Source organism: Ochlerotatus camptorhynchus, unplaced genomic scaffold (assembly GCF_037179485.1).
Source record: "Ochlerotatus camptorhynchus isolate MF236.1 unplaced genomic scaffold, CSIRO-AGI_Acam_v1.1 ptg000307l, whole genome shotgun sequence".
NCBI classification, from domain to species: Eukaryota; Metazoa; Arthropoda; class Insecta; order Diptera; family Culicidae; genus Ochlerotatus; species Ochlerotatus camptorhynchus.
The window spans coordinates 1,341,729-1,369,339 of NW_027040795.1; the positions used below are offsets into that span (position 1 = coordinate 1,341,729).

Here is a 27,611-nt window from a genome sequence, read left to right on the forward strand (position 1 = left end):
GCCGGCTTTATCTGTGTTCCCTAACGGTAGCTGAGCAATAATATTTATAGCCTAGATACAAACAAAGCTCCCGGAGATCATGCGACTCCAAGTCCGGAAGAGCCATAAACTGGCGAACGATAAATGGCCTTACACAAAATAGCAAAAAAAAGGCAGCCGAGCAAACTGGCATAATCAAAGACCACGCGAGACAAGTCAGCGGTGAAAGGAAATGTTGTCGTGGTCATGCCATCAGCGTCCTCGATGTGGACTCGTTGTTTATGGACTCTTGCCGTGGCGCTGGCTGCAATGTCCGCAAGTTTTCAACTGATCAAGCGGCACAGCTCGGCGACTTTATAATGTAGGGTGAATGGCTATCGGATGGAGGACGTAGCAGTTATAAACATAGTTTGGTATTTGATGTGAACCGTACCAGCAGATAGAAGTTGCAGTGTAGAGACACCCCCAGCATCCTAAAATCCCATTCACCGTCGATGTTAAAACGGTCGTTCAATCGAGAAAAAGCTTCTGCAGAGAAAAGCGTACGAAAACAGTTCACTCCACCATGATAATAACTACCCGTTTCGAGGTTATTGAAACTGGTTTAAGCCATGGAACCGCTCGCGATACAACAAGCAGTTGCTGACGTTGTTGGCACGATTACCACTTTTGATCTGTGGGGCATGCTGTGAACGAGCATTCACCAAACAACACCCATGCAGCACCCAACCAATAATGGTCAAAAGCTAAACGGTATACTACTTACGGTAGAGTTCGCTGTAAACTCAAATGAAATGCTTAACAAATCGGTTTCACTATGATGCAACACCTTTCGCACCGAGTGGCTAGAGTGATGGCGTTCGATCATCGATGAGTTATGGCAGATTATAAATGTCAACGGTGATCGATGGTTGTTTTGATAGCTACCTGTGCGAAGTGTTTCGTAACTTGACAATCAACGAGAAGGAGGTGTGATCACTGTAAAACTCGTTCTTTTCTGAGCTTACATTTGATTTGATTTCATAAAATGTTCGCGAGTCAGGAGTTTTCGTGAACTTCAATCAAAATGTAACACTGGTCTTTTTTTCTTTCCTTTATTTGTTTTCCGTCGATCTTGTTTTCCGTACTGAATAACAATGCTACTGATGCCAGGAAGGCAGCTCCTGGACCCTACCTATCAACTCATGAACCGGGTACCAACGACTCTACTTCCATCCCGAAAAAAGACATGATCAGAGATTTTATGCCTCAGAAAATCCCAACAGCGCCGACTGGGATTGAACCCAGGCCTTTTAAAGTGAGAGGCAGCAACGCTTACCACTACACCACCGACGCCGCTAACACTGGTCTTTGCACAATGTTCGGGTTGAATAACAGATTACACAGTATCAAAAACTAGATGCACTGTTGTTTTGAAGGAATTGCAAAAGTTAATCTAATTGGATATTTCATCGTTGAACATACTTTTATGTTCGAACTACCTTAATCTGCCAATAACGAAGCATCTTGACGCCTTAAATCTTCAAAATAACGTCTTCACGGAATGCAACGAAATTTTCAGAGACCGGATTTTGATTCCCGGTCCTATTAAACAAATTATCTGGTGGGAACCAAGGACATGACGCGTCAGCTCAAATGTAGCATCCCTGTTGTAATTTAACGTTTTGTGGCACGTAGTCCCGTGCAGTGTTGCCAAAGATATGGTTTTGTTTAAAAAAAAAAACTTCTTTTTGTTGCACAATTATTTTAAATGCGAGATGGGCATCAATAGTATTTTCAGATAGAGTTGTGGATGTGCTAACAAGAATAGAGTTGATAAAAGTGAACCCGTGCCAAAATCGGTCCCCATTTTTAATTTGATATTATTTAATCTATTCGAAAATTTGAAATCTCGTACGTCCTCCACAAGAAATTTTATGATAATTCAAAGGATCATCAGGAAATCATCGTAGTTTTTTCATCAGCTATGAGTGGCTATTATGTGTAAAATTGTGATTTTTCCTCTGTTGTCATGTGTGTACATAAGATTAATTTTCTTACTGATATGCATAATTTTACTTGAAACAACGTATCAATTACCGTTTAAGCTTTATCAGTTGCTGGAGTAGACGGAGAATCTCCCTTCGTAAACGTACTTCTATTGGTTTTGAATCGTTTTCTTGATTCGCTATCTGCCCTACATTGTTCTCAACCAGTGCTGTTAAAAATCATTTCTTCTTCACTAAACTTAGTTGAAAAAGAAGACAACCTTAACAGATAGACCAGCTACTTGCATGAATCTGAATTTTGACATACCAACATTCTCTTGATCGAGGAGTTAAAGGCAATGAAGAATCCGTCTCCTGCATGGCTTTTTTGCGACAGGATGATTCACCTAAAGTGCGGGTGCAGTTTCGAACGGATACGGTTGTGTTTTAAGTTTGTTCTCTATTTTGTGCGTGCGTTCGCTCTCATAGTTTTCGGCTGCAATTGCCGGATTATCGCTGGCGCTCTACCTCCCGGACGTTTATACGTGTGTGATTGGTAGTTTTCTCGCTTTCCGGGAGGTTTTAGAATAGAGCAAGAAAACGTGATTCAACATGTTTGCAAGCATCAGAAGAGATGTTGCGATCTGCGTTGTTTAATTTTCTCCCGGACCAGAAATTAGTGGCATCGCGAGTGATAATTTTTAATTTCAGTTTATTTACGCGCTGCAAGGTGCGTGAAAGAGCTCGGCACAATCGATGTTGATGTTGGCTCGCTTGTAACTTTTTTTGTTGTGTTTTTGAAAGAAATTGATCGAAATTGTACCAAAAGTGCTTTTGAACGTGTTTCGCAGTTGGGTGTGGTGAAATTCGTGAATTCGCGGTTTATGTTCAGTGAAAATTCCGTGTCACAAAATTGCTCACCGAGTTTCCTTTTGTTGCCGTTCGACGACGACGGGTTTGCGAGAGAAAAATAAGCATCGGGAATTTGCTCCCGGATGTATTGATTTGGTGAGTATACACTAATCGAGTCAGTACGGTTTTACCGAGTTTTTGAATTGCGGAACTGTTCGGTAAAAGTTTAAAAATCTGTGGAAAATTTATTAATGAGAATTTTGTTCTGAACTTGTACATACATAGTTCTGTTAACCCCATTTAATGGTAGAAAATAAAATTGGTCGATTTCATTTATTCCTTACGGATAACGGTGATTTGAATTTTTACCGACTTTTTCAGTAATTCAAAAACCCAGTAAAAAAATACTGACTCCTGTAAAAAAATCTTAGTGTGTACGTTCCAGTTGAAGATTGTTCTAATACATATCTCGATTGCATTTTCGAGGGGACGTTCGGAGAGCTTTGAGATTTGGGCCTTGTTGCATTTGCGGGCAGATGAGTTGGTCGCCGGTAAGGGCCAGTAAGTGCTGCCAGCAGATGAATCAAGAGGTATTCGAAACAAAATTGATAAGAAATGTCCATTCAAATCGATTTAATACAGTTGAACAAATTTCAAAACTATATACGTGCCAGATTTGGAAATAATATTTTTTGAATCTGGAACTGTGTTTATGATACCATTATCCATTTAATAAAGGTAGAGTGAACATGCAGGGCTTATTGTCAGTAAAAGTGACCTCGGAGTGGTCGTGAATTACCAGGCATTCTGAAATGGGTCACTGGAGCTGCAATAGAGCTAACACCTTCTAACTCCCGGACTAAACCTGCTTTAATTTAAGGGTAATAAAAAGCAGTTTTCTTCCATAATAACACTGCCGGACAGTCGGGGTTAGATTGTACACACACACACACACACACCAACATTCTCTTGATCGAGGCAACCTCTGAGTATCGTAGTCAACATTTGTTTTTCTTCATTCGTGTCTGGATGTTCATAATCGCCTCCGTTGTTGTCAATATTAATAATCGTCTTGGTGGGGATGATTTTGAGGATCGCTGAAGGACGTGTCATGTTAGTTTTTACACACAAACCAACCAATAAAGTCTTGGTTTTAGGCTCTCGAGTCGACAATATTCAAAATAATCATTTTGCCCAAAATGAATTTGATTATTTTGATTTTGAGGATCATTTCTGATTTTGAGATTTTTGGGTTGGATAATCAAGCACTGGAGAATGTCAACAAACGCGTATTCGTTGATGTATAATGAACTCATTAGTTAATTAAGCTAGTACGTAACAGCAAAGATGTTCAAAACAAACGCAATTCATCTACAGTGGATTGAAGCGCTACTCCTTGCGTGTGATGATCAGTGCTGTGCAATTTCGACAATACACGGTGATACTCAAAATTCTGCTTCTTCTCTTCTTCCTCTTTTATTTCTATCTCTATCTCTATCTTAATCTATCTCTATCTCTATCTTACGCACATGAAATCGGCCAATCAGGAGCTGGTTCACGTTTGACAGAAAAGTGGTTCATTTTCGCCCCCGTATTGTCACCTCTTCTCTTAGGGTCACTCGTTTGAGCTAACAGTCATCGTCAAGGCAAACCATGTCAATTGTCAGTGGCATTTTTGTCAGTGACGAACATGTGCTGATTTGTTTATTAGCTAAATTTAAAATGAAATTAAATGGCTTGAGGAAAACAATTACATGGAGCCATTAAAGTGAACAAGCATCTACGTTCTGAACAGCTTTGAAAACAATAATGTGACTCAGAATGCAAGAAATTACCCTTTCTGTTACCAGGTGAATCTTTGGCATTGACGAAAAAATGAATGAGATTTTGACAAAGATTTTTTTGAGGATCAAGTCTATCATTGACTATGTGAAAAACAATTTTGTCAATATCGCGCAAAAGGCTTTCAATGACAATGACAAATCTCAGCACTGGTGATGATACAAGATAAAAAACAGGCACTGTTCTCAAATGGTTCCATATTCACTGTTCGTCTAGCCATTCAACAATCACCGTGGTGTTCCACGTTTTATTCGGATTTATTTTTCCGTTCGAGAAATTGATCTAAAATTATTGGCTACACCTAAGGCCCAAACGCAATTACAGTGGAAGCGGAACGGCAGCGGCAGCTGAAAAGCCCGATCTGAGTAAGCCTACTTGTCGGATTGAAAACTAGTTAGAATCAAATCGACTTCGGTTAGGCATCTTGATGTCATTTGTGGCAACTGTCAAACTTTCCGTTCCCGTTCCGGTTCCGTCCACATTGCGTTTGGGCCTTTAATCATTTCGCATTAAACAATATTATATTTATTTATTTATTTTTTAGTATTTACTTACACTGCATAAAAAACGCAAGCACGTATTTATTCTCGGCGGATTATGGACGAGTGCACGGATGGATTTGAGTTCACTCACTCGACAAAAAGTGACACAACAGCGGGGCCCTGTTTACTAAAAATGAACATATATGTGTTCATTTTTAGTAAACAGGGCCCCGCTGTTGTGTCACTTTTTGTCGAGTGAGTGAACTCAAATCCATCCGTGCACTCGTCAATTAGGTTCTTCGAAAATCGGTAGAAATGAAGCCCTGGATTCGCTTTATCGCTTCTACTTCATCCGATTAGCTTCACTGAAAAAATTTCAAAGATTGTTTTTATGTGTCCCACACATGAGTTTTTGCAATGTGATCAACAAATGATATTTATGTGTCGGACACATACTTAATATGTGTACACACAAAAGCCATGTGTAACCAAACATACTATTCATTTGACTCATAAATTTCATGTGTGCTTCTGGGTGGATTCTGTTTATGTGTGGTCACATGAAAATCATGTGGAATTTCAAATGGAAATTCGTCAATAAAAATGTGTGGAATTTTATTAGTGTTGCAGTTCATTTTGGAATTTCGAACGAACCAAAATAGAGCAAGATTTGAACAAAATGAAAATGACTGATGGCGGTAAGCTCCAATCGGTATTATATGCGGATTAAATCCCGATCAAGAATGTCCAGCTGCTTTGATGTCGATATCTGAGTTATTCAACACGATGCTATGCAAACACTTCGCAGATCATCCAAACAGGGACGGTATTAAAAGTTAATCCGAGTTGGAGCTTACCCCCATGAATGTTACCATAGAGGTAACTCTAAGACTAGAAGGTCCCGAAATAACGTGCTCAACTTTTTGGCTCAGCTCTGGTACTCTCTTCGGTCCCAAGCTAATCGATTCACCCCTCGAAACATAGGAAAAACCAATAACCCCTCATTTTATCTGTCAAACTTTCATAGCGAATCAAAACAAACATTGCGTAGTACTAGAATTTCGACTAGAATAGAGTACGTTAATCGTTTGCTTGGGACCAATAGGCTACTAAAGTGGTGAGTCAATTTAAAATCGTTAGTTTCGTATTGATTGTTGATGTTACCGCTGTTGTGGCTATGCCAATTATGTGTATCATACCAACTAGCAACACGGCCAAAACAATAACAAACAACCCTGTAGTAATTTCATTGATGCTTGCTTGTGATATTTTCAGTCAATCAGAAAGCGGTCTCCGTTTGACACCAAATTCAGGCATAACATTTGATAACGGCACAAAAGCATTTTTAAACAAACTTTTTAAGGCCCTTTACACGCGAACCAAATTACGCCCACCCAAACCAACATCATCATCGGATAGAGGCAACTATCACCTTTCCGAAAGTTTGTTTACAAATGCTTTTGAGCCGTTATCAAAAGTTATGCCTGAATTGTTCTCAAAATTTAAAATAAGCTGACGCCATCCAGGTGGGAACTTACTGCAAACTTCAACAACTTGAATCATTGTGGATACAACCGACTGCTAAGGTTCTTAATTTTAAAAACAACCACCTAGAAATTCTGCGGTTACTAATTTCAGGCTATTGGAAATATAGTTGAAGATTCTAATTTCAAATAACAGATTTAAAGTGATCATTTTATACGATAGATGAGGTGATGAAAGTATAAAGTTGATAGTTCCGTTAGAGTACGGCAGCGTGAAAATCGTATATAGAGAGTAGAAAGCCAGCAAGGCCAACTTTGAGGAAGGTACGAATCGGGATGATCATCTCTAATTACCAAACTCCCCAGTTGGAGAGGGATGGTTAGGTGTATCCCCCCCCTTTAAGTATGTTATTTGAAACTCAGCATCTTCAATTATGTAAAGTATTACGCAGAAGTAATACAAACAAAATAATTGAAGTATTGGAAATAAATTTTCGGAAAATCATAGGACTTTTAGAGATTTTCTGTGAAAGATGCTTCACCGGAAGTAGCCCTCTTGGATTTAAAAATGACATTGTACGTAGAATTCTAGCCTCCAAACGCCTGTTTTGCTACAAACATACCAAGTAACCAAACAACCAAATAAGTGGCCTCAACTGCCTTATATAAGAAATTATAAAAACGGGATGTCCCGGGATGAAAAGTTCCGAGATTTGAATATCTCCCGAGCTTCCCGATTGCCGGGAAATAAACTTTTGAATCCCGAAATGCCTTGGGTCCCTGGATTTTTATTTTGGGCCTTTTTTCTCCTTTCAACATATTGTTAGCATATCTGGAAGAAGGATTTGAACCTGCGAGTCTAATCGTGAGTAGTTTCTAATGAATTTCACTCTTTCCTTTGTTTTGCGTTTGTTCTGATTTATTTCAAGCATTGTACATAGAAACCAGTTTTTTCAATATTACTGGAGCTGCTTTCCTAAGAAAAAAAATCGATGGAACAAACCACAAATATTTCGACCAAAATTCATAGCCGCGAATCTTTTTGGTACAAGAACATAGCGAGATGTTCCCCATAAAATCGAAAAACCATTTTAATGCATTGTACTTAAAAATGACAGGTATTTGGAAGTTATTTATGAAGTAAATATTCGCTGATATCCGCTTTGTTATGGTCATAATAACCGCGACTAATACATTGATCTTTTGTGATATGGCCATGTTATTCGTTTAGTGCAAGTCGTAGTACCTCATTGCAATGGAAAATGAATGAGGTATCCGTTTTCTATACAGTTAAATCATACATACTTGCTCTTTTCACAAGTAGCTTCATGGAATTGTGATGTTCCGCATCATTCGAAGAGTTCTAGAAACTTTTCAATCAAAATAGATCTTACATTAATCCGCATTCAATTGTAATGTTCCGTATCATTTGAAAAATGCTTAGATTTCTCTAAATACACGCCATCTCACCAATCGAAATAGGGCTTCTTAGCGACAAAAACAAACGATGATACTGATATTTGATCATGCAGCAGCGAAAAGATGATCTGGGTTTTCTGCAGAATAGTAAGCCATGAAAACAAAAATAGTTGTTCAGCTGACCAATGCCTTCTCAATAGTGGCCAGATTTGTCTGTCTACGTAACACTAGTTTCATAGCTACTATAAAACGAAAACTCTACTACAATTTCAAAATTTGATAATTTGAATATGGTTGAACGTTTTTTGAAATATTTTTTTTTAAGTAAAGCAGGCTTTAAATAGAACGGCAAAGTTTTACCGAACGCTTAGCTGTTTCGGTAAAAAATAACCGAACACGATAATAATTTATGAGTGTGTTGGACCAAACATGCCACAATTCAAAAAAGGGCATAAATACATTCTACGCTTTAACTCAAGGGACCACAAGAAAGTCAAATATGGTTTTAAATGCCTGCCTTAGAAAGCCACGTGCACACTGTTATCGGTAAGACTCGGATATCGAGATTGAAAAATAATTGGAATTATGTACACTACCGATCATAAGTTTAAGGACACCCCCAAAAAACCATGCAAATGTGTTTTGTTCAATGATCTCTCATTTCACGTTCAATTTTCGATCTTTAAAGGTTATTTGTATGGTATAAATGGTATAGCATAAGTGTTCTGCTACTTTTTTATTTCAAAATTTGGCCAACCAAATTCTGAGAAAATCAGTCACGATTCTTCGGAGTAAATTTTGAAAAATATTGTAACAAAATTTGAAAATTACATTGAACAATTTGCCTACGAGGAAAGTTCCATTCAATACCTTTCAAATGATCTAAAGAGAACGACGCAACATGACAGAGATATGAACATAACAAATTTGTCATGTTTTTGGGGGTGTCCTTAAACTTATGATCGGGAGTGTATGTCTGTCATCAGGAAGCTGGCTTCAGTTTTCTTTAAAAGGATAGTGAGGTTACCCTTGAAAAACTTTCATCTCTGTACCTCTTATTTCCCATTCGTTTCTTACGTACCTACATACGTACATACGCTCAAACAGAGAAAGTAAAATTCTAATAAAAACATCACTCTCTTCCTCGAATTCACTTTCAAGACCATGTCGAATCGCGAAGGCTAAACCGGCCCCTGTAATCCACTTTCATGAGCAGTGCACACACACACACACTCTTTCCTCTGCTGTTTGCTTCCTCGATCATTCATGCACTGATTTAATATGATCATACCCCTCGCGATCAAACAAACTTGATCTACGAACAAATGAACTTCGGAGAAGCCTATGACCTCGTTGTAGAACCACTCACTTCGTCTTAGTTATTATATGCTGTAGACTTTCACTGACTGCTACCGGACAGACAGGCGGGTACATGCTCTCCATTCAACCAAATATGCTCTCTTGCTCGCGAAATTCTCACCCTCCACTGCCAATTTTCGCTCAACATGTTTTTCTGCCGTACATTCAACCTTGTTGGCGGTCGCGAAAAGAAGTGTAAAAGCCAAAAAAAAAATAAACGCGAGCATGAAATCAATCGGCGAGCTCACTTCCTCAATATCAAAATTAGGCTTTTATAGCTGGTCCAGTGTGGCTCCTACTCATCAGCTGTGTTTCAAGTGGCCGGAGATATGAATGAACCCCATCCAATAGAGTTGCCGATGTGCGGTGGTACACTTGACCTACTTACCGGTTTCTCCTTTTTCGGGTAGCCATGAGTATGTTAATTAGCTGCACAGGCGATGGCAGTCGTAGCGTTGTTGTACCCGCACCCGAACGAATCGGGATACCATCACGCGACGCCTCTGTCCCCTGCTACAGTATCATACCACAAATGTTCCTACGATATCACGAGATAAAAGCATACTCGAGCATCGGTTTCTCCCCGTGGCCATGCTGTTCAACGTGAGCGAGGGAGATGCGTTTTATTACCTGTAATCGTGAATACAACTTGACCTACTTTCCTGGAAGAAACGAGACCTAGTTAAGTCAGCGACAAAAGCAATTCAAGATCGTGGAAAGTGATACAATTTTACTTTCCCGTGTAGCAAACTGAGCTGGTCACACCGGGAAAGGCTGATTGGCAATATTAATTGATCAATTTCAAATTGATCGATGATCTTTACGAGACGAAAACGAATCGATATTTGACGCTGAAAAATCGTGTCGTGTGAAACCTGAATGGCATAATGTGTCATTATTATGGTGAGCCAAAGATTGAACTCCGCTCAATTAATTGATTGTGGAGAAAAGGGGAAGTAATAAAGAGCGACTAAGCTGGAGGTGATCTAGTGTATGACCGCTAATAATTATGAGCGTGTCAAATATCAGCTCAAACTTTTACGTTACAAATGATATGCAGAAATCTTTTAATTTAAATTATCAAGGAATACCTACAATTTGCCAAAATTTAATGCTCTTAAAAACTGTTTAATACGATATTGACAAAATTATGTTTTACATCGTCACTGGAAGCATTCATTCTCAAAAAACCAAAATCTCATTATTTTTTCGTCAATGACAAAGATTTAATTGGTAACAAAAAATGTAATTTCGTTCATTCTGTGCAACATTATTGTTATCCAGACAGTTGAGGACGTAGATACTTGTTCCCTTTAATGGCTCCATGGAATTGTTTTGCTTTAGTCATTTAATTTCGTTGCAAATTTAGATAATAAAGACTGGAACACGCAAAAATTGGTCGCCAAAAAAATCGTTTCTTTCAGTCAAAATTCATATCACAAAAATCTTTTTTTTTTTTTTTTGTAGTTCAATTCATATTTTAAAGGAAAAAATGTTCGTTTACTCTTTTGGTTTGCCAAAGCAGAACTGCCGTGCCTTCCGCTTAACCTCTTCCATTAAATTTTGCACAAAAGTACCAACAAGTCAATTATAAAAGAAAATTTTTCACTGATGGATCACGCATTGATGGATCCACTGGCTTCGGTGTCTTCAATGAATACTCAATCGCCTTCCGCAAACTTCAGAATCCTTGTTCCGTTTATGTTGCTGAGCTAGCAGCAATCAACTTCGCATTGGGGATGATTTCTGACATGCCCACAGACCATTACTTCATCTTCTCGGATAGCCTCAGTCCGATTAAGGCTATTCGGTCGATGAAACAAGGTAGGCACTCATCTTATTTCCTTTCAAAGGTAAGGGAGCAGATGAGTTTGCTGGTTAAAAGATCATATAGGATTACTTTTGTATGGGTCGTCCCAAATTTTTCAATCCCAGAAAATGAGAAGGCAGACTCTCTTGCAAAACGATTGGACAAGTAATTCTCGTGGGTGGTGGTTACATTTCATTATTCCAAATGTTTCTCCGGGAGCGTGGTTCAAAGGTCTGGATGTAAGTCGGGGCTTCATTCGCGTGATGTCAAGACTTATGTCCAACCACTACTTGCTAGACGCACATCTCTATAGAATAAACCTCGTTAACAGCAATATTTGTAGTTGTAGAACCGGTTATGATGACATCGATCACGCAGTTTAGTATTGCCCGGGTATTAACGCCTCCAGAGTTGGACCGACAATCCTTTCGTGGTAGACAACCCTTCCGTGAAGTAAGAGATGTATTGCGAACTCGTGATCTTCCCTGTAGGCGACCTACGAATTCCAGGGCTGTTACAAAATTTTCTAAATTTGATCCGCGAAATCCGCGATTTCTCAAAAGAAATCCGCGATTTCAAATACAACAAAAACTGTTTTCATTGCCTAAAAATAGCATTTGTATACCACTATATGGCATTTCAAGCTTTTTGCTTATAGCATATTAGATTTTTGCCTGCTCTCAACTTAGTGTTCGTTGAAGTACGTTCACATTTTAATTGAGAGCTTTCTATCCCTGTATCATCCTATGCCCAAGAAAGTAGAGAAATTTTCCAACCCGAAAAATAAATAGACCGGACGGGAATCGAACTCAGTCACATCCAGCATGTACTTGATTTGTAGCATAATGAAACACCCTTATATTATGAGATTCTATTGAATAATACCGGCCTAGATTTGATGAAACATTATTTAAAAAAAAATTAATGCATTTTCATTTGAAATGCAAATTTTCTTGAAAATTTACCTTTGCTGACATATTTTGCTGTCTTTAATGTTGTAGGGGAAATGACGGCTTCGGCATGACAGACTATTGTCGGCAACCCAAATTGAAACGCTAATTTCACTGGATTTTCTTAAGAAAACACTTCGCTGAATGCATTCAAACTATTTTTAAGGCTTTCAGCTTCCATTTGATTATATTTTTACCACTGGTAAAAAGCAATCTAGCAGGGCTTTCTTGAAATGAAACACACGCACTACAAAACGCTGCTGATTTCGAGTTGCCGATGAAAGCACAGCTGTTTAACACGCAGCTCAAATAGAAAGGCTGCCGAATAAAAAGAGGTTGCCCACAATAGTCGCTCTCACTAGAGAATATTGGAGCTTTGTAAAAGCGTTTCAAAACAGTTTTTCACAATTATTTTGACTAAAGTTGTTAGAGCAGCTGGTAGCAAAAGATTGTAAACAAACCAATACTGTATATGTGTGCGTTCCGTAGAGAAAAAGGCTATATAAAGATGGTCGCTGCTTAGGTTGCCGAGAATACGTAAATTCCCCTAGTTAATTTGTTTCTAGTTTTCTCAATTTTTTACCGATTCAACCAAAGGGCTGTTCATAAACTACGTAGACAGTTATTTTGGGATTGTTGACCCTCCCCCCTCCCCCTGCGTAGACAATTGTCCATTCAAAATTTTTAAAATTTTTATGGGCCGTGGATAATTGTCACCCCCCCCCCCCCCTAAACTGTCTACGAAGTTTATGAACAGCCCCCAAACACCCTGCACAGAGTATCATTAATCACACTTGTTGGTCACGTCGTGGTTCTGTATTTTCACGGATGGGGTCTGTCCAATGGTGAGACATTTTCATGATATTTCTAATATGAACCTAGCACTTTTCGTTGTCAAATCATAATCGAATCGCATATATGTGACTTTGTGGATCATGCACGAATTATTAATATGCATACCGGAAATTATAGGTTTTCCAAATCGTCCAGGACATCAGTTGATTTGTTCTACTAGATCAACCAAGTCTGCAATAATGTATGTAGTATCGAAAAATTTTCAATCAGATTCAAACTGTATATGTGGATTATGCATGATCTATTTCCGAGCAATCCAGATGTTCAAGGTTCTTCAAATCGTCCTAGAGTTCAGATAATTTGATCTACTAGATCAACCGAGATTGGGACAATGTCTTTAGTATCGAAATATTTCCAGACAGATGCACACTGTTTATGTAGATCATACATGAACTATTGTCATGTATACCAGATGTTTTAAGTTCTCCAAATCGTTCTGGAGTTCAGATGATTTATTCAACTAGATCAACCATGACTGGGATGAAGTCTGTAATACGAAATATGTCCAAACAGATTCATAGTGTCTATATGGATAATGTTTAATTATTTCCACGTATACCAGATGATCTAGGTTCTCCAAATCGTCCTGCAGTTCATATGATTTGTTTTACTAGATCAACAAAGACTAGGATAATATCTGTAGTATCGAAATATCGATTTGGAAATCCTAGTACATGTGGCATACACGGAAATAGGCTGGCATGATCCACATAGACAATGCAAATTTGTTTGGGCATATTTCGATACTACAGATATTGAATTAGTCTTGGGTGATCTAGTAGAAAAATAATCTAATCTCCAGAATGATTTCAGAACCTATAACATCTTGAGCAATAGGTCAAGTACAATCCACATAGACACTTTGAATCTGTTTGGACATATTTCGATACTACAGACATTATTGCAGTCTTGGATGATATAGTAGAACAAATCAACTGAACTTCAGGACGATTTGGAGAACCTAGAATATCCGGTATACATTGCAATTACTCGCATACAGGGTGCGTGACGAATTTTTGCAGTTAATTTCAAATAGTAATTTCTCATGCCTTGTGCATCATGATTTAGATATATTTGGTAGCACTATATAGCTTATACTGTTAGGTGTAAGATTTAAACAATCAATGTTGAGTAAACGTAAAGATGTCGAAACAAGAGAGCAATCTGTCAGCCGTTGTCGCTTTGTTGCGCGACGGAGTATGCATGAAAGAAATAATTCGGTCGGTAAATGTGTCTGAAAGAACAGTGTATAATATTAAAAAGGGCTTGGGAAAGTGATAAGACGGAGCACCTGCTCATACTGCTAATAAAGCACAGAAATGGCTTACGGAAAATATTTCGTAAATTTGGGAGGAAGAAATTTGGCCCCCAAGCAGTCCCGATATCAATCCGTTGGATTATTTTGTATAGGGCGTCGTCCAACGGGATACCAATAGAACCCCTTGTTCGAAACGAGAATTGAATAAACTTGCGGACACTCGCGGGGAACTCGCGACTCCACCGACACGGCAATATTGTAGGCAACGAGAGAAGTCAAACTTTCTTCCACCGAGAATGATCTTAATCTGTTTTCTTTGAAACGATATGATTGTGTTTTTATTCGACCGATAGCAACGTGTGCACGTCCAGATCGGTGACCGGGTGGAGATCAACTGATCTATATTCAGATCTCGGCTACTACTCTACTCTACTCGATCACTACCTACTATCCAGAGAGCCAGAGAAGCTGGTGTTGGTCGGCTATCACAGAATAGGCTATTGTGATAGTCCAGGGTCAGTGAAAGTATATAAGGCAAAGGCCGACATCGATTTACAGGTATTAGGGTGGTGCGAAAACGATTATATATAATTTACTTTAGGAGTAGGATTTTAATATAAATACTTTTAAGTGCATGTATCTAGTTATAAGTTTACTTTTAAGCAATGGTATTTAAACAAATATAGAATTAAGAATTTGACCTAAACGAACTAACTAACACCCCTCACACCACACTTAAGTCGCTAAAAGCTAAAATCAAGGCAGTGATGACATCTATGGATCGAAACATTTTAAAACGTGCATACTGCAGTTTCCGGAAGCGTCTAACTACAGTCGTCGAAAGGGAAGGCAATTTTTTTGAATAAATTTACTTACAACTTCCATATGTTGCGAAAGAAAATAAATCGCACAAAATTCATTGCTAGAATAACTAACTGGTGTATTTTTTCTCAAATATGCCATTTACTGCAAAAATTCGTCACGCACCCTGTATATACGATTCGTTTATGATTTGACAACAAAAAATGCTATGTTCATATTGAAAAAAAGGAAAATGTCACACATTGAAGTACCCACGAGATCATTTCTCGATTATTTGTAGGGTGTTTGGTTTGAACTGATAATAAATTGAGAGCCAAATGAACAACAAAATTGATGATAGCAAAATAAGATCAAGACTGAAAGTTCAAATCTGCGACAAATCCGCGAAATTCGCGAAATCCGCGCCTGTTGTAACAGCCCTGGAATTCCTTTGTTTGTCTGATGTTAGAGTTTGATATGACCATCCCCTCCTTTCCAAACAATTTCCAGCCATTGTGTCCCAGTCATGTTATCCTCCTGTTTCTGTGCTACTTGCCCCTGTCCAGCCAGGATTTGGTCAACCGTCCGAGAGTAGGATCTGAAGGAGGCTTCAGAATCCAGAAAATGTAAATTCAAACATTATTGATTTTTGGCTCCGCAAAATGTCACACACGACTGAGCCTAGTATATAAACGAACAAGTTAAAAAAATAAATACAATCCATGAAAAGCATAAAAACAAATACAATCGATGTTTTTCAATAAAAAAATCTAATTATTTTTAATATCATTATATTTCACCTAAAAATATTTTTGATTAACTTTTATTTGATATTGGTCCGATTTCGCCAGTTTTGAAAAGTAATAAATTTTTTAATATAGTCATTTTTGAAAAAAAAATGTTTTTTTGGGTCACCTTAACATGGAAATGGTCACCCTAATGACAAAATAAAAAAAATGCGGCGTAATATTTTGCGATATGGAACAAACCTTCAAACTTTTACAAAATTCTGAGAACCACAAAAAAAAGAATATTCTTTCTTTTTTTTATTATTTAACGTCGGTCTCTGTTCCGCAATCTAGTGCCAATCACCGACGGACATCGATTGCCATCGATAAACAGAATGTGCAGGAAGGCATCTTCCACACCTGCGTAGGATATCGCACCTATTCAAACACATATGGGCCGGGACCAACGGCTTTACTTCCCTTCCTTAGGCTGAATTGTAGCAACAATATGAATGATTGTCCATTACAAACATTTATGCGAAGTTTCATGCAAACCTTTTTTTTTTTGCTTCTAGCCTGAAACTGATCATTTTTGTCACCATCATCTAAAGTATAATTTTCTGATAATTTTCGATGGACTATTTTATGATAGTTACATCTAACTGTTTATGTTTTCCATTTTCATCCATGTTTGCCAAGCACTAACGAGCCGTATACAATCCCATTGACGGAAATGAGCACCAATTAGCGTTGAACGCTCTACACAGATAGTCCATTTAACGTTACGGAACTCGATGTAGGCATTTCAAAACGTACACAGTTAACCAGACTACCTTAAGCGGTTCCATTACAAACAGTGTATGAACAATTTTGAAACAATTACCATTAACATAGAATGAGCGCAGTCTAGAGATGCATTTCTTGAAATGTTCTTTCCTCTCCGACTGGAACAATACTAACAGCCTAGACCGCAGCAGCTAGCATTTGTCGAATCGCAAGTTCTCTTACAATTAGACAAAGCACTTGCGTGCAGAGATGCAAATTAACAACAACACGGCTATTGCATAATAGCACTACATGAGCATCAAGTACAGACATTAGTCAGTGTTGTCCGCTGCTAGATACTCACAAGGAAAGATAACATGAGGACGGTTGCACACTTTTTACCAACAATTTCTGAACCTTCGAAGTCTAATCTGATGAGTCATGAAGCATCTTCATTGTATACCGTGAGCCACTGCCCATGGTGATGGTCGCCCTCACACGATCTTGAGACCCTCGGCTGCCGTCTGATTCGATTAGCGCTGCCATTGTGTGTGGTGAGTACGGTTCAGAACGCCAGTTGCACAGCACTTTTTTCGTTTCTTTTCAATTGCATGACCTCTCCTTCTTTGGTCGCGACGGTCAGTATGAAGCTATGTACTCACAAAGTAGTGCTTGGGAGCAACGTTGGAGGAAAGCTATGCGTACACTGTGCAGCCATTCACATCCCGCTGGTCATACATTTCCTATATTTTATTGTAATTTTAATGCAATCAACGGCCTCCAAGAGCTAAGCACACCACAAGTACGTGGAATTGCCGTTATTCAGCTGACCACGATGACCTAGAAGTCTCCTCTACTTCCTATTTATCGGTTGCCGCACGGCTGGGATGGGCTTGGGCATCGAGAGCCCTCTCTGGAGTGGGCTACTGATTATTCTTGAAGGGAGTCAATGCGCACATGCCATTATATTCCGTTAGGTTTTCCAGCTTGGCGACGACAAAGACGACGACGACGACGACGATGACGGTGTAAACGGCGTGGAATTCTTGTTCCATGCGCAAATGCTCCTAAGCACCGTGGAATTATCGCATTACGCGCGGAGATGGGTTTAATCAAGTTTTAATAGGATTTATGCGCACTGATCGCCGTTCATTTCCTTGTTTTCTCATTTTCTACCCTAAAGCGATAGACATGTTGGTAACGTTAATAGTCAGCAAAATCATTTCTCTGCTATAAACGAATGGACAGCTAACATACCTTTATAACTGTAAGGTTCAAAAGAAAACATCCTAAAGTGGTAAAATGAACCCTTAGGAGCCATTTTAGGCCATAAAACCCAACTCAAATTAAAAACCCGACGCTTGCAGAGCACGCTTCATCGGAAGGTCTTTAAACTTACACCGATCGGGGCACAGCCCCGATGGTTAGTCACGAGCACGAGCCCACTGGGCAGTGAGCCGTAAAATGTGCAAAAATTAGAGGAAAATAGTATATTGCATGCACATAAACCACGCCGTACTCAATTTTTAATTTGGCGCGAGTACGTGAAATGAATGTATTTAAGAGGTATTACTTACTTAGGCGCCTTGTGTCCACCATACGCTGGGGCTAATCCACGGTGCTGCAGTTGCTACTTTCGGGAAAGAGTAGCTGAATTGAAATTGTTTGTTTGGTCAGTTCGTGACGGCAGGGTTAAAGCAATCTGCGGTGGTGCATCAGTTAAGTGGGACAGAGCATGAGCAATGGGGTTGCTTAGCGGGTTGGCTTGGGTTGCTGTGAGAGTGAATAGCAACATCATATTGTTCTACTCTTTAGTGGATTGAGATTGAGAAAGTTTTTTGAAGAAAAAAAATTAATCAGGTATATGTCGCTGTTTGGAGCACCTAATAAGATGTTATGTTAGTCTATCTTACAATAGGTAGATTAACCCTTCGTCTGGGCCTAAAAAACATACGTTGTCTGTACCTTGGGGTCAATTTGATTCCAAATAAAATTGTTATATATCATCAAAATTTCAACGCATTTTTGAAACTCCGAATATTTTGCAAAGAAAATTTAGTGAGCTTATACATAAAATTATTATACTTATTTTAGGGGCACATCTCTCGGGGTCTCATAGCCTAGTCAGTAAAGGCACTGTATTACCAAGCCGGAGGCAGCATGTTTGATTCCCGATCCGGTCGAGGGAATCTTTTCGGGTTGGAAATTTGCTCGATTTACCTGGGTAGAGAGTATCAATGTGCTTGCCACACAATATATAAATTCATGCATTGGTAATTGGCATCGAAAGCTCTCAATTAATAACTTTTTTTTTTTTTATAATTACTTTATTTGTACAGGCTCAATCGAATAAACTTTACAGAGCCGAGTTATTCTTTGCGTTATACATTATTACTGTCTTAAATTTAAAGTTAAAGGAACTGGACCGAGTACTCGCGGTTGTCTCGAGGTTAGTGGAGATTTACAATTTTTTGGATGGGAAAAGGGAAGAAGGAGGTTTGAAATGTGGTTTACGATACAACTATTTAATTAATCCTAAATCAATTAATAACTGTGGATGTGCATTTAGAACACTAAGTTGAGAGCACGAAATAAGTTAATATTCACTAGGCAATAAGCTTGAAATGCGAATAACAAGAAGAAGACCTCTCGGGGTGAGGATTGTCTTGAAGTGACAGATTTTAATGTTAGAGATGTTTATTTCACGAGATCCCAACCATATAGGCAGTTGCTCCGTTCCGCAAAGGTCTTCAGAAATGCAAGGTTTTCAAAATTATGAATAGTTTATGACAAAATTTACTCACTAGATGGAGCTAAAATAAAAATGATCAAGTTGTACCTTCTACATACACATTATATAACGATATTTACAGATCCTGCTTATATAGATGGTTCTCGTCTTGAGCAAAGTTGTTCAGATGGGCAAGACCTGTCCTAAGGTAAAGAGTTTAGTTCAGAACTCACTCACCAGACAGCGCTAGTGTGACATTCATTTTGAATTGTTACCCTAACTTAACATCTTGACTAAATAGAAGGTTTCCATCTTCGGTAAAGTTGTTCAAATGGTCAAGACCAACCCTAAGGTAATGAGTTTAGTTTAGAATTCACACATCAGACAGCGCTACTGTGATATTGATTTTGAATTGCTTGTCCTAACATAACTACTTGAATACTAGATAGAAGGTTCCCATTTGTGGAAAATTTGTTCAGATGGACAAGACCTATTTTATTGTAAAGATATCATATCACTCACCAGGAGGCGCTAGTATGGCATTAATTTTTCATTGTTTGCCCTAATCTAACATATGGACTAGGTAGCAGGTTTCCGTCTTCGGTAAAGTGGTTCACATGGACAAGATTTATCCTAAAGTAATGAGTTTAGTTCATAATTGTCTCACCAGGAGGCACTAGCGTGACATGCATTTTGAATTGTATGCCATAACCTGGCATAACCAGCAGGCTCTGGTCTTTTGGTCTTTACGGAAAGACATAGGGGAAATGGATGTAATGTCGGCCTAAATGCTCCTAATTTGGGTCCGTACATAAATTCAGCAAACGGCTAAATTTTCAATAGCGACCAAAAATATCCATTAGTACCGTCCCAATGACACGTTCATAAAGATAAAATTGATAAATATCAGATTTTTAGCGATGGGCTCAATCTTAGATCCATAGGCCAACATAAGAGCCATTTCCCCTACCACTCTGAAATTTTCACCGGATAAGAAATTTTAAGCAAGAATGCGAATTTTAGAAATTGTTTCCTTGTTTTAATTTGCGATTTTCCTGCACTGTAAAAATTTTCGTGTAATACATTTTTCAGGATATATTTTTTATTGATTGCTGAGATAATTTCCTTATGAGTTGAGTTTTAGTAGGGATCGAAGTAGGCCGCGCTGCGAAAATGACGTGGATTTGTTTTGCTGCGTCGTTTGCGTTCTAGTGAAAATGTTATAAATTTTCCATTTTATTTTAAAAAAAGTGTTAATTTGAAAGCACAGAAGTCATGTTGAAAAGTGCATAAAGTGAAAATTTTCAAATTTCTATCCGTTGCATATGGTGCCGAATGTTCTAATCTATGCGTAGGTAGCTAAACTCAGCTAAGTTTATTTACGTTTTCGTTCCTCTGTTCTCGATAGGAAATATCCATCTAATTCAAGACGATCATTTTAAAACTTTCTAAATACGCGTCAATCAAGCATTGCACTACCCTAGTAGCACGCTTGTCGCAAATCAATTGTAGAAACTTATATACGACTTATTTCAGTCATAAACAAGTTGCTGTAACTTATTGTGATAAAAGTGTGCTACTCGGGTACTGCTTGATTGAAATTTTCAGTACGTTATCAATGGTGTATATACTTTACTTTTTGTTCATCGTTCATACAACATGCTCCATGCACTACTATGCAAAAAATAATATCCGAAAATAGATATTTCGTTTCGGTTCAACAATGGTTCAGTAGAGAGAAAAAATTAAACAAAACAGCCAAAAAAAAAAACAAAAATTGAATTTGTTCACTTCGTTCACTAAATGCAATATATGAAAAGCGTGCGTCCGCTTGATTTGTGTCGGTTGACAAGACATGTCTGCACCCGTCAGATACTGTGATGGAAAAGAGAACCATGCTGTCACCACACCGTTCCGGTCACAGATCGAAACGGTCTGCGCGAGCTGCTGGGTTCCATTCTAGGAATGATGACTAGGTTGGTCCGATGTTGTTTGTGATGTTGTCGAGTATGGAAGATGGCGTTTCGGTTTTAGAAAGACTGGAGTAGTCGAAGAAAGGACGCTGCTTCGTTCACACGGGTGATGATGGGCGAGCGAGATGCGGCTTATGCGACCTTGTAGTATCGGACGCACTTGGCACTTCCAGCGGTCATGGTGGCAGTCAGGTCTGTCTCGGTGAACTCACGAATAATGGTGGTTGGTTTTTCGCCCTTCTGCTCATGGACCAGCTTGTTGTTGCCCTCGAGGGTGCACACAGACTTGACCTTGCGTCCGTCGACAGTTTCCTCTTCGAATTCCTCGCCGAGCTTGAACTTGATGGTGGTGTTCTTGAAGGTCGACGTGGTGTTGAAGGTGTACTCATCGCCCTCCTTGACTAGTTCGACCGTTGGGGAGATGCTGTTGCCGAGCTTGCGGAGCACCAGACCGACACCGAGGGCCTTCATGTAGTCATCGAATCCTTCGGACTTCTCCATCTTGTACTTCCTTCCTACCCAGGCTGCCATTGTTGAGGATATAGAGTGTTGTTTCAAAATTTGGAACAAAAAGTGAGCACCGCACAAACCACTACTGACTGTAAAGAACCACCGGTCACACTGGAATCTGTACTTGCAACGATGATGTATTGGAGCGGGGCTAAACATGTGTGAAAATAGCTTCGGAATGCTTGCGTTCTTGAAATGGGCTATTGTAGCTGCGGTAGTTCTGTCACCTTCTAACTCTGAACCCGTTTCTTTGTATTCATTGCAGGCAGATTTTATCCATAATACCAATGCCAGACAGTGAGAGTTAGGCCAATGGCGAATTTTCATTCTAATCTACGATTCCACATATTATTAATAACCTTTTACACATCAGAATGAATTGTGCATATTTTTAGGATCAACAAACATTTTCAGTCGCAAAGGAGCAACAGGATCGAGCTGATAGCGTTTCTTAATTCCAAAATCTGAAGACTGTTTTAAATAATATGTTTAGGTAATGGGCAGCAACAACGGACAGATAAACTACGTACAGCTTCTATTTATTAAATGCTTGATATACCGATTGCCAGTATCGCCGGCTGGGCGTATCCTATGGCTTACCCTCACTACTAACAAAAATGCACCCTTCCCGTAACACTTATGATGGATCGTAGAGTTTTCTGCATCTCTCTTAAGTGTCGGACTAACATTCCTCCCAATTTCCCCACCAGATGCAAGGACGTGGCTAGGAAAGCTCTGGTCTGTTGGAAGGAGACACATCCTTTATCTAAGAGGTAGTAATTAATCACAAATTACTATCTAACAACAACGGATGAAGGTGGGTCTCCTTATTAACAACAGTTTGGAGCTCGTACCCCCTACGACATTATGCAACCTGGTTTTGCTGAGATAATTTACTTATCATTTCATTATACACAATTCTCAATCGAAAATACTTATATCATAAGTTATGAATTTTCAATGCAAGTGATGTCTAGAAAAATAAGTAGATATCAATCAAAAATTACTGGAAAAATTAACAACTTCAATGTATTATTATTTCGTTCATATAAGCATAAGCATACTTGTGGGCAAAATTTCTAAACATGCTGAGACCCTTCGGTGCATTTTATCCGATTTTTAAAAGAAATCCCCTATGGTGCCTTCCAGAAACTCCCTTGCATCACGATTTTAAAATGAAACAAACCTAAAATATGCTCTTATTTGTAACCTAGTTTGAAGTAGAATATGTTGTACCGCAAGTGCAAATATACATTGCAGCAATTTTCTCAGCCTAGTTTTATTGTTCGTGTGTTCCGCCCACGACCTATCACAGCACAGGCACCATACCGCAGAACACTCGCCCATCTCTGGCTGCACACCACCAGCTTCTACAAAGTCACGATTTCACCGCGGTCGGTGGTCGGTATCATTAATATTGCCAGCCTTGCGTTCGATCTGTTTCCATGAATTTCTTATACCCTTGGCAACCAAAATACTCATGTGATTTAGATACGTTTCAGATTTGCAACACCCTCCTTTTGTATAAATTTATAATGTTATAGGCGTCTGGAATAATTATAGTTCTCAATAGCTCCAATTTGGATTTTTAACAATCGTCTATTTTGGTCAATAAGGTGCGTTCGTGAGAAGGCTCACCATTCCAATCCAGCAGACTAACGCTGTGTGCGCACCGATAATTTACCTTAATGATCATAACAGACCTGTAGTAAGCTACCAACCAAACACGAAATCAATGAAGGAGCACCGCTGAAAAGGCAAATGAACTTTTGGTCGTCCATATGGCGTTACAATTGGGTGCACTTTGCAAAATACCTATTGCTGTATTGACGAGTTACGTGTTACTGAAATGTGATAAGCGAAACACTAAAAAATCAACAATTTGCTAATGCAATGAAGTGCCATTACTAATGAGATATTTTTCCGATTTTCCTTTCTTTCAGACAATAGCTACATTCACACGATGTGCTCAGATTCCTTCCATCAAACGTAAGTATATCAATTGGCCGTGAACGTAGAGAGAGGTGTTTACTGTTCCATACTGCTAGCCGAACGGAGGAAATGTTGTTGCGCAAATTATTCATTGTCGGACATAATTGAATACAAAACCAAGTAGGTTCGTTGACTGACGATCAGTTAGTGTCGAGTATCAATTAATTGGCACATTTATCACTTAGAACCCAAGCTATTATGTATAGATGCTTTAACTACATTGTTATAGCGGAAGTTGTTAGTTAGGTGTGAATCCGCTACGAGTTGAAAGCTTGCTGCCATCAAAACACCTCGAAGGCATCTGCGAGCACGACTTCCTTCTTAGTTGGTAACTGTGTTCCAACATGTTGGCACTAGAAACCATCGATTTATCCACTCGATTCCGGTTCTAGGCGTAAAACAAACATAGACCTACAATAAAGTACACGATGGCGACGATGGGAAGGCGTTCCAGTGTATCTGATTATTCCATTATTACGTTTCTTTGCCAGAGTTCCTCTCTTCACACTTTCTGCACTTCGCTTCTCTGATGCTTTTTTGCATTTTGAGAGATAGAACAGCAGAAAGGAAGGCATAAAGATGACTAAGGTAATTCAATATTCGTGTAAATCGTCTGTTGAACTCGAAAAAATTGAGAAACTGGGGCCTCATTGCGCAAGTCGAGACAAAGAAGCTCCGAATGCTCAATTTTGAACTAACTATACAGACAGTCTTCCGCTTAATCTAATTCCGTTTTGGCTTTTATCGATTCAAATTGGAATAAATTGGAACATTACGCTTGTTCTCAGTTCAGTTTTATTGGCCAAATTCCAAAGTCTCCGATTAAGACCCTTCTAAACATGTGCCATTTTTGGATATACTCTATGTCCAACTTGAAATGTCTCGACTGGTGTGGAAATTGAACTCACTGCCTGCCGAATGTGTTTTGCTATGTAGCAGCGCCTTTACTGATTGGTCTAACGAAAGTCTCTAAGTAGCTAAAGAATGATTAGAAAAGGGTGGTAGGCTGTGAGCAACAGGTCGCAACGATTGTTGAAAGCCTAATTTGCATTTGAAATGTCGTAAGTAAATCTCATTTTCTCAATATGAGAAAAATAACATTTCTGGAATTTGGGGAAAATAAGAACTTTGTAGTTCATCAACAATACAACATACTAATGCAGCATTTGGAATAGTTTTTCTTGATCATATTTTCTAAAGCCAGAACTTCAATAGAGCTTATAATAAACAAATTATTCAATTCAGAACGCCCGCTTATTTATCTAGGAGTGAATGGCCGGGATTGACGATGAAAGTGCAAAAATAAAACTGACATGGAAGAGAAGGTAATCATTCCTAATTTTGTGCGGATGCTAAAATTAGCTGGAGCAATCATTAATGTTGGTTTGTTGTTGGTTATCGTGCGGAGCCGGGATCCATGCACGAGGAGATTGTTTCGGAGTCCGTCTGCTTTATGCAAAATGTATACTAGGGTACCAATGAAAAAACTGCAGAATCCGACCAATTTTTTTCATCTGAAAAATCATCCAAGGTATATACAATTTCGGAACTAGATTTTTTTCCAAATGACTTTGGTGTATTCACTCAACTTTGGTGAAAGACTGCAGGAAAGGTGCTTCAAAATATGTGGTATTTGTTAAGCGCAGAATTGAATATATTTTTAAGCTCTGTGGAGAAGATTTCAGCTCAATCGATCATAAATAAGAGAACAAAGTTACAAAATGTCAATGTTGACCAATTTTTATGAAAATTTTGTTATTCGATACAATGTGCTTCTATTATTTTGAGCAGAACTACAGTGTATCTCAAAATTGATCGTACAGCTGTACAACAAATTTTTGAAAGAAAAAAAAACGGCTCTTGGAGCACAAGTTAAAAAGATACGTCTCTGAATTTTCGGCGGCTGACTCAGCATACATTTATCAATTATTGGCTCAGTATTGGGCATATTTGGCTGCGTTTCAAAACGTTAGAGCAATTTAAAGAAAACGCCTTTTTCTTGAAGAACGTTATTTCCTTAAAATAAAATAAACATAAATTCTTGAAATTTTGCTCATTTTGTGTCGTAATAAATATTTTCATCTGCCACTAATTTTACTAAAACTCGTTCACTAGGTAAAAAGTTGAAATTCGAGCTTTTTACTAAAATAAATCTAACTTCATACATGCTCTGTTCAATAACCAGCCACGATTTAAAAAATACGTCTATTTACCATGTTTAAACAAAAATATTCTAGGGTGTACGATCAATTTTGAGATACACTGCATATATTCGAGATCTTAACAACTTTTCTAGCGACTATACAATCTTGAAATTATTATTAGTCCTCTACCTAATTAACCACTCGGTCAAATGAATTTCAGCGTAAGGACTGTTCAAAATATAAACTGGTCTTTAACTTTATATTATCCAGTGCATCCTTATTTTTCATTCAGGATATGTATGTGTATTGCTTAAATTAATGATAATCAAATGCATAACCTTAACGGCGCCGGTGGTGTAGTGGTAAGCGTGATTACCTCTCACCCCAGCAGGCCTGGGTTCAATCCCAGTTGGTGCCGCCGGGATGTTCTGAGGCATAACATCTCTGATCACGCCTTCCTTCGGATGGGAAGTAAAGCCGTTGGTCCCCGGTTCATGAGTTGATGGGTCGATAGGTAGGGTCCAGGTGTGGGAGCTGCCTTCCTGGCACGTCGGTAGCATTGGTGCTCAGCACGGAAAACAAGATCGACGGAAAAAACAAACCAAAGGAAAAAAAAATGCATAACTTCAGAAAGAACCTTCAATGCAAGTATTTTCAAAAAATGCATTTACAAATACAAAAAAAAATATTCCATCTTTTTGATTTCTCGCGAAGCAAAACAAGTTTTTTTCGTGTTTTCTATGAGACCCTCTTTATCCTTTTTATCTTAACCTTTAAGAAAAAAATCTTATCTTTACAATTGCCTGGCAATTTAATTATAATCAAATCTGATAAACTGATAAAGTGTATTGGCATAGCTGATGGTCAGAACGAAATTTATTTTATGTGTTTCAAATGTGTATATTCAATTCAAATTGACTGAAAACTGTCACTGAAAAGCTAAAACTAACATTATTAGAAACTATTTAATATTAGCAGTGCCGGTGGTGTAGTGGTAAGTTCGATTGCCTCTCGCCCCAAAGGGCCTGGGCCCAATCCCAGTCGGCACCGGCGGAATTTTCTGAGCCATAAAATCGCTGATCATTCCTTCCTTCGGATGGAAAGTATAGCCGTTGGTCCTAGGTCCATGAGTTGATGGGTCGATAGATAGGTTCCAGGTGTGGAAGCTGCCTCCCTGGTTTTGGTAGCATTGGCTGAGTCATTTTGAACATTTTTGATAATTCAGGAGCCTTAAAAACTTTACATATCACAAATATTTGATTTTTTTTTTTTTCATTTCTGGGATATTGATTGCCCATAGAGGACTATTCTCACAAACCTTACTGTTACACGTATATGAATGTTCTAGCTACATAAGCTTAAACAATTGTATAAGACCAGGATCTTGAAAATTGTTCTCAGATCGTTTGTTAATCCTGGATCATTAATTTCTGTGCACGGAAACATGAAATTTTTTCAATGTTTTTAAGTTAGTAAATTATGTCTTATCTCTGAATATCTTTCCAATTTTTAAAGGATTTGTTTTGGAAGTTCAGAATTCAGAATTACATTTAAATTCCCTAAATTTCTCTTAATAATCTTATAATTTTATCCAATATTCCCAAGAAATTATCTCGAAATTGTTTGCAGAACGCTTCAGAAATTCCTTCTTGATTTTTTTTTAATTTCACTTTTAATTTATTTTCGCAGTCTTAATAGTTCTCATAAGAA

At 38.5% G+C, this 27,611-nt stretch overlaps 2 protein-coding genes across 2 annotated transcripts in view; one reads left to right on the forward strand and one right to left on the reverse strand.

The window, feature by feature from the left end:
* The window catches only part of pio (piopio), a 187,365-nt gene that overhangs the window by 76,761 nt on the left and 82,993 nt on the right, over positions 1-27,611 (forward strand). Inside the window, exon 4 of the mRNA XM_065229086.1 lies at positions 23,709-23,754. Coding sequence (XP_065085158.1) covers positions 23,709-23,754 — 46 coding nt within the window. The remainder of the gene's footprint in view (positions 1-23,708; positions 23,755-27,611) is intronic.
* LOC135707317 (probable fatty acid-binding protein) lies at positions 20,914-21,818 on the reverse strand. The gene has a single exon (XM_065229118.1). It carries the CDS (start codon positions 21,784-21,786, stop codon positions 21,388-21,390), a length of 399 nt encoding a protein of 132 aa, XP_065085190.1. The 5' UTR covers positions 21,787-21,818; the 3' UTR covers positions 20,914-21,387.